We start from the raw sequence: 7940 nt of genomic DNA on the forward strand, positions 1-7940 counted from the left end.
AGAAGTCCTAGACTCACAGCTAGGCTTTGCATCTGGATAGCTAAGGATTCTGGGTACTACCCACTCGGCTTTTGTCGCTTCTGGGGGCATCTGGGATAGACCCCAAGGGCAGTGGCAGGAGCTAGACCAGGGTCCCCTGGGGACCCTATCCCATGGCCTCTCCCTGCCCTGGCTGCCTCCAAGTCAGGGAGCCTGTGGGCTTTGGAAGTAGTCTATAGTACGCCTTCCATCTTCTTTAGGGTCCTATTTTGTTGAGGTCTTGGTTCTCTCCCCCCACCCTCCCAAGTTTTGAGGCTTTTGTGTGGACGTTTTGTGTTGCTAGAGTCCTAGGTGCCCAGGTGGCCCCTGGACCTGGACCTCATTTCCCGCTTGAGCTGGGCACCCAGTGTGCCAGCAGACGGTCCTCTCTCGGGTGATTCTCCCCATTACGGGAGGGGAGCTGGGAGCCCTGCGGAAACGGCCCAGCAGGTAAAAGGAGCCACGGCTTTGCGCTGAGCTTGTTCCGGAATAACCTGCCTGCCCGCCTGGACGCCCTCCGTCTGGAAGCCTCGTCTCATCGCCCAGAAGTGGTTCCAGACCCGAGTGGGCGTTAGAGCCCCTTGGGCTCGACCCCACGCTCCTCGCTCTAACTGCATCGGTCCCCCTGCATCCTCTCCTCAAACGATGCTCCTGACTCATTTTAAGGAAGAGCAGGCAAAGAAAGCTCTGTTGGGAGAGAACCCTGCCAGACATGGCTCACTTTTGGCAAACTTCAGTGACGCCATATGCCGACGGTCACGGCCAAGCTGTGGCCGGGAGTGCAACCTTCCCATCAACAGAGCTGGTGGGCCTCCCTATGCAGGTGAGTTGGGGTGAGGGGGGCTGGTGGGAAAAGCACTGGTGTGGCCTGGCTGACCAGCAGGCTGGTCCTGGCTGACGAGGGCCAGCTGGTTCTCTATAACAGAGGGAACTGGCTTGCTATCCGTGTCTGCAGCAGTATCACCCCTACCCACCTCCACTAGCTTCACAAGCCCTGGAACTGCCCGGGCTGGCCGTTCCCATCTGTTGGGGTGTGGAGAGGGTTCCAATGGCCTGACCTCCGGGGCCCTCCTCTCTCCCTGGACCGCACGGTGCAGCACTTGTCTGCTTGGCTAATGAGCGATTGTGGATGTGACGCGAGGACTTGGATGGGTCGTGCTCCTTCCCTCCAGGTCTCCGTCTCAACCGATTTGCTAGTTACCACAGCAAACACCTGGCAGCCTGGGAGAGCGGTAGTGAGGCTGCCGCCCGGGGGAGACAGCACTGGGTTCCGGTGCCAGGCGTGCTGATATCAGTCGCCCCTTGTGTGTTTGGCCTGCAGGGGGCTTCCCAGCACCTGGGAGCGGTAACATAGGCTTTTAAAGATGGTCAAGTGGCCCAGTCGGTGTGGCTCAGTGGTTGAGCATCGACCTATGAACCAGGAGGTCACGGTTGGATTCCCAGTCAGGGCACTTGCCAGGGTTTCGGGCTGGATCCCCAGTAGGGGGCGTGCAGGAGGCAGCCAATCAATGATTCTCATCATTGATGTTTCTCTCCCTCTTCCTCTCTGAAATCAATAAAAAATATGTTAAAAAAGAAAAAAAAAGCCCTAGCTGGCTTGGCTCAGTGGATAGAGCGTCGGCCTGTGGACTGAAGGGTCCTGGTTCAATTCCCTGTCAGGGCACTCACCAGGGTTTCGGGCTGGATCCCCAGTAGGGGGCGTGCAGGAGGCAGCCGATCAATGATTCTCATCATTGATGTTTCTCTCCCTCTCCCTTCCTCTCTGAAATCAATAACAAAATAAATGTAAAAAAAATAAAGATGTCCAGTTGGGGGCAGAGGGTCCAGGCAATTTGGCCTCATTCTTGGGACCATCCCACTGTGGTGCAAGCACTGGGAATAGGAGTAACAGAAGCCTGTATTAGCAGATTTGGGATTACCCGCCCTCCCAGCTGTTTCCCCTTCCAATCCTCGATTGCACGTTACCCTCAGGAACAAACAAAGCCAGCTGCACGCGAGGAGGAGCCGGGAGCCGGAGGGAGCGGGAGGAAGCCGGCATCTGTGGGCAGGATGGCCCACTCTGCCCTCCTTGCGCCCAGCTGGCTCCCCTCGATGGCGGCACCGAGGGCACACGGAGAAGGTCGCGGGGGTTCTCTCTCTGCCCCCTCCAGCCTTGCCCACCAGCCCCCCAGGGTCTGCAGCCCCCTCAAGCCCTCCTTCCCTGTCCTGTGACAACAAAGCCCGCGCGTGGGAGCCGAGTACAGACAAACATTCTCTTTATTGAGCTACACATGAATTTCCATTAGTCAGAGAAGTAGACTGGCAGTGTGTAAGATATCACAGAAACCTCACCGATTGGGAATAGAAAGGCTTAGAAAGACCGTGGGCTTTTTTTTTTTTTTCCAAGTTTTTTTTTTCCTGTATTTTTAATTTTTTTGTGTTTAGTCGTTTTACCTCCTTTTTTATCTGAAATGGCTGTGACTGGTCTTCAGCAAATGTCTTAAAAGTGAAACCGTGAAGAGGTTTGGGGTTTGAATACGAGTCAGAGTAGAAATGACAGGACTGGTCATGGAAACTGGCTTTCGTGTAAACACTGCATTCCATCTTTGCTTGTTAAGTTTTTGCGTGTTTTTCTTTTCCATCTTGTGGCATTTAAAAAAAATGTGGGGGATTCTTTTTGTTGTTGTTCTTTTTATCTGTGGCACAAACATCCCTCCCCACATGAGAAAGAGTGGACACAGGTCACCGAGACAGAGGAGAAGGTGGAGGACACACACACACACGGGGAGCATCCATCTGAGACCGAGAAGCAAAAACGTCAAAGGAAAAAAACCCGCAACCCCGACTCCCAAAGACAAGGAAAGCTGACCGGGTATGTGGCACACAGGGCTCATCAGGACAAAGAGAAAAACTCAACAACTGAAAACAATGACAAAGGGCGTCTGTAGAAAGGGGGTTGGCGGGAAAACTGTTTCGATGGGGCTCTTTATACATATGATCCGGATTCTTCTGGGCAGCTACGGGCCAGTGAGCGCTGTGCTTTTCCTATACAAACCTGGGGTGAGCGTGTAGCTGGAGTGGCTGGGGGGTGTGTGTATGTGTGGGGGGTGTGGGGTGCAATGCGCAGCCCGGTCTGAGCACATTCTGGAAACCTGGTGCGGACAGGTAGGCCTGGCACCTCTGCAGGGATGTGCCCCCACACCTGCCACCAGGTGAGATGGTGGAGGAGGTGCAGATGTATGTTTCTTTATTCCAAAAAAAGAGAGAGAGAGAAAGAAATATGGATGTAATGGTGAGTTTTCCATTTTCCTTTTAAGCTACAAAGCACATGAGACGTTCTTTTTTTTTTTTTCCTTTCAAATTCTAAATGTAGAGACTCAACTAAAACCGGGTTCTACAGCATTCTACAGAAATACACAGCCGTCAGTCACTCTGGGGTCATAGGTTAGACAGGGGCTGGATACAGAAAGGCTGTGTGTCTTACAAAGGCCAAAAGGTCATGCTACCAGGAGATCAAGGTCAACAGCAGAGAGTCCGTGAAGCAGTCTGTAGAGAGAGAGATAAGGGGGTCCAGTCGGACCAGTTTCTTTGCTTTTAAAAAACAACAAACCAACCAACCAACAGACCCTGGCACAATGCTCATGTGTTGGAGGCGGGCAAGATGGGGCAGCATGGGAGGAAGATCAGAAGAAACCCCAGGGAGGCCCAGCCCAGGCCCCTGAGGCCTCCCCCGTGGTCAGGTATGCAATCCAGCCCCTCTCTGCGGGCCCTCCTGCCCCCTTCTCCCTCTCACCCCCTCCATAGCGCCCTGCATGTCCCTCCCCTCAGCTGCTCTGACAAAGCCGACCAAGCCTCCCTTTTCTGACTCTTGCCTGGTTAGCATGAAGAGAGAAACCAGGAGGCAGGGGACTGCTCAAAGCAATGCTTCTAAGTCCTTGAACCACCACCACCACCACCACCACCCACAGAGAAGCGTCCTTAATTTTCCTGTTGTTGTCGGGGGTGTAGGGCAGGGAGATGGTTGGGCATTGGCCATTTTGTAAAGGATTTTGGGATTTGCAGAGAGCCGGGCAGAACTGAGAGCTCAGGGGGTAGAAGCAGAGACGGGGGCTGGACCGATGCCAGGCCATTTGGCCTCCCCCTGCTCGCAGACATGGGTCTCAGAGGGTGAACCCACGGGGCTGGTCTCCTAAGTCAGGACTCCATCACGGCTCGTGTGTGTGTGTGTGTGTGTGTGTGTGTGAGCGTGCGCACAGGCACACACCTGCATGCTCATGGGCTGACTCAGGAAAACCTTGATAATGGGGTGGTGGTCAGTTCTGTCTGAAACTCTTTCTAGAACAAACTAAAAAGAATTTTTTAATATATATCTGTATATATATATATAAGTTTTTGTTACGCCTTTTTTTAAAGTTTATTTACCAACTTGCATTTGCCAGTGGGGTGTGTGTGTGTGTGTGTGTGTGTGCAAGCTTTTCTGAGTGCTGGGATCATTACCAAGTAGGTTGCTATACAGGACAAGAGGTCAGTACAAGCCGCAGCCCCGGAGGTTGTTGGCAATGATGATGTCGGTGACGGCGTCGAATACCACCTGGATGTTATTCGTGTCTGTGGCACAAGTCATGTGACAATAAATTTCTTTGTTGGGGGAGCGGTTTTTGCTTTCAAATTGTGCTTGGATGTAGGCGGCTGCGTCTTCATAGGTATTGGGGCCTGTAACAAGACAGAACAGGGGGAGGCCCCGGTGAGAGCTGGCGGGGACGGGGTGCGAACCCCCAGGCCAGAGGTGGGCTAGGCATTTCCCAGGAAGCAGGTGAGACGGGCCAAGAAGAGAGGAGGCTACAGACAGACACTCCCTCTCCAAAGGTGTCCCTGCATTTTACAGCCAAACCCACATGCAGTTCTGCATTCGCCCGACTTCTGGCTTTTCAAGGTGTCTCACTGCTTCCACACTGGATGGACCCAGGAGCCCTGGGCGGACAATGGCCACAGAAGGTCCCTTTTGCTTTCTGGATGAGCACCCTGAGGCCCGCCCCGGTCTGCCCTTCACAGCACTCACCCCTGGTCTAAACCAGTCCTGCTTGCCCCGCCAATATGGCTCAGTGGTTGAGCGTTGACCTATGAACCAGGAGGTCACGGTTTGATTCCTGGTCAGGGCACATGCCTGGGTTGTGGGCTCAGTCCCCAGTAGGGGGTGTGCAGGAGGCAGCTGATCAATGATTCTGTCTCATCATTGATGTTTCTATCTCCCTCTCCCTTCCTCTCTGAAATCAATAAAAATATATTTTAAAAAAGAAATAAAAATAAGCCAGTCCTGTTGCTGTGATAAACCAAGGAAGGCAGTGGCTCTGAGGGAGGCCTGGCAGGTGGCATCCAGGACTCCTGGCGTCGCAGGGGGTCCTGGGGGTCGAGCTGGACCTGCACGTCTTCCTGCACTTGGCAGGGCTGGGGCGCCCCTACGCAGTCCTAGTTCTTGGCTGAGTGGCCAGATGTAAGGGTGCTGGTATCCCCTGGGTGGGAGGTTTAAGGTGCTAGCAGCGTGAGTAATACCAACTGGGCCCCAGGGCCCCCACCCCTGTTCCTCGCTGTCCCCTTGATCCTGGCTGGGGCCTGGTGGGGATATCTGTGGAGGATGCAAAGACAGTTCTTTTTAATCAGCTGCACCCCAATCCCACGTGGTTCTGCCCTGTGGACAACTTTCAATCACCATAAAATATAGACCAACACAGAATTTCCTAAGAGCCCATCAAAGGAAGAAGCCTCCGTCACTAGGATCTGGGAGCTTGGAACCAGTACCATCTGGTGCTGAGGGTGTGGACCATACCTCCCCTGCCCCACCCCCCGGCCCCACCCTCCTGCGGTGGGTGTGTGAGCTGCATGGGGAGGCTGGGGCTTGGGCTGCTCAAAGGCCTCTGCAGCCAGATAACCAAATGTGAGGGTTTGGGGGGGAGGGGTGGATCATCCCTGGAGTGGGGGTCAGGATGAAGACCAGCTGCACAGCCCATGGGGCAGAACCTCTCTCTCCACCCATAAGTGGTGAGTCGTTAGTGAAGCCATCAAGTGAGTGGCAACTCGAAGACGAGACAGAGTGTCAGAGTGGACCCCATCAAGGAGCTTCCTGTCCAGAGAGCGCCAAGACAGGGCACTGATTGAGGTGCAAGTGCCTGGGAGTGACTCCGGGGATGCCCAGCTCGTGTCTTCTCAGCATCTGCTGAGTCCTCGCCCTTAACAGCCAGGCACAGAGCCCACCTTGGCCATCCAACTACTACCTGCCCCCTGCCTGTCCTCTGCCCCCTCAGCCTGCTCTGTGCCCCCAGTGGGCCTTGGCACCCCATGGGGCTACTTCATTGGTGATGATTTGCCCTCCGTTGTGGTGATGTTTGCACCCAACGACAGTGACGTGGGGTTGGACCCCTCTGGTTGCTCTGCAGAACTCAGATGTTTCCAGATTCAGACCGACTTCCCTGGGGGCAGCCAGTGCCTCCTACTGCACAGCAGTGAGACTGGCTGCCACGTGGGCCACGTCCCAGGCTCCATGGGGCTGGGTCGCTGGGGACAAGGAAGAGCCCTGGGGTGGTGCCTGCCTGAGGGTCTGCCAGGTCCTCTGGCTCCTGAGACTCATTGGTCACCACCGCTCTCTCCAGACCTGAACTGGTCCTGCAGGGCCCTGGCTGAGGCTGGGAGGGAGGTCAGCAGTGGCCGCCTGCAGGCAGCGCCCTCCTCGGCCCAGGGACCTCTGGGCCTGTTCCGGGCAGCCCTGCAGAGGGCCCCTTCCACCGCCTCCGTGGCAGCTCCCCCGTCCTTGGTTCCCATCCTCTGAGTAACAGACGGCCAGTGGGATGCAGACCAGGCACCGGGCTCTGTGCTCTCCGCTCACCCCTGTGGCCACCCCGAGCCGTAGGCCCTACTGTTTCCACTGTGGTGCCCGGATGAGAAACAGGGCCAGGGGACTCGCTTGCCCAAAGTGGCAGTGGTCTGGCTCCAGCGGCTGCTTTTGTGCCCCTGCCTGCTGGAGACATGCTCCTGACCGCTGTCCGACCCCAGCCTGCCACCACCCCGGCCGCTGCCACCCCTGCTCCTAGCACCCTGGGGTGGGCGGGAGCCTTGCTGATTGACAAGCAGTGGAACACCGGTGACAGACGGGCTGTGTGCTCAGAACAACGATGGGCCTTTCTCCACACCGAGGGTGAGCGAACACATCCCAGCGATGGAGAAGGGTGGAGGGGACAGTGTAGCCCTGGGACCCGAGCCCATGCACGCCCTCCCCTCTCTTGGGGCTGCCTGTGAGGGGGTTCTTGGCTGAGCCAACCTGCGACACAGCCTCCTCTACTGCAGGGTGCAAAAGGGGCCCCTAGAAGCTTCCCCGTCCAGAGGGTCAAAGGCTGGGCTCTGCACTAGCCCCTGGCTGTGGCCCGGGGTCCGCCAGCCTACAGCAGCTGCCTCCCTCGGCCGGCAGCCGGATGCCTCATCCACCCTCTGCAAGAGCTCCGCGTGGGGTCTGTGATACATTCCCCTGGGAGCCAGATGGGAGGGAAAAGCCCAGAGGGGGTGGAAGAGAGGCAGGCAGGGAAGGAGGAGGCTACAGAGAGGAGAAGGAAGAGGAGGGGTTTGGTTTGGGAAAAGATGGGAGGTGGAGGAAGAGGGGAAAGCAGGCTGATGGTGGAGGGGGTGAAGGATCTGGTGGGACACAGGCAGGCCTCTGATGGTAGAGAAAGCAGGTGTGGCCACTCACAGGCCACGCGGCTACGCTTTCCAATTCAGGCCCAGGTGCTGTGAGGCCAGCAGCCGCCCGGGGGAGGTTAAGGAGAGGCCACTGGGGAGACCGGGGGGAGGCAGGAGACCTCCTCTGGAGGTGACCAGGGTGAAAGGGGAAGCCTGCTGTCCTGCCCGCCTCCGACCCTTGCCACGTCACTCCCGAGTCACCTGGTCACAAAGCATATGAA

General features: G+C 56.4%; 1 protein-coding gene across 1 annotated transcript in view; it reads right to left on the reverse strand.

Moving 5' to 3' along the window:
- Positions 1–2256: 2256 nt before the first annotated feature.
- The window catches only part of GNAO1 (guanine nucleotide binding protein (G protein), alpha activating activity polypeptide O), a 117787-nt gene continuing 112103 nt past the window's right edge, over positions 2257–7940 (reverse strand). The window contains exons 8-9 of the mRNA XM_005882470.2: positions 4495–4710; positions 2257–3543 (exon numbers count right to left, since the gene is read on the reverse strand). Coding sequence (XP_005882532.1) covers positions 4523–4710 — 188 coding nt within the window. The 3' untranslated portion in view covers positions 2257–3543; positions 4495–4522. The remainder of the gene's footprint in view (positions 3544–4494; positions 4711–7940) is intronic.

Source organism: Myotis brandtii, unplaced genomic scaffold, assembly GCF_000412655.1.
Source record: "Myotis brandtii unplaced genomic scaffold, ASM41265v1 scaffold721, whole genome shotgun sequence".
In the NCBI taxonomy this organism is placed as follows: domain Eukaryota; kingdom Metazoa; phylum Chordata; class Mammalia; order Chiroptera; family Vespertilionidae; genus Myotis; species Myotis brandtii.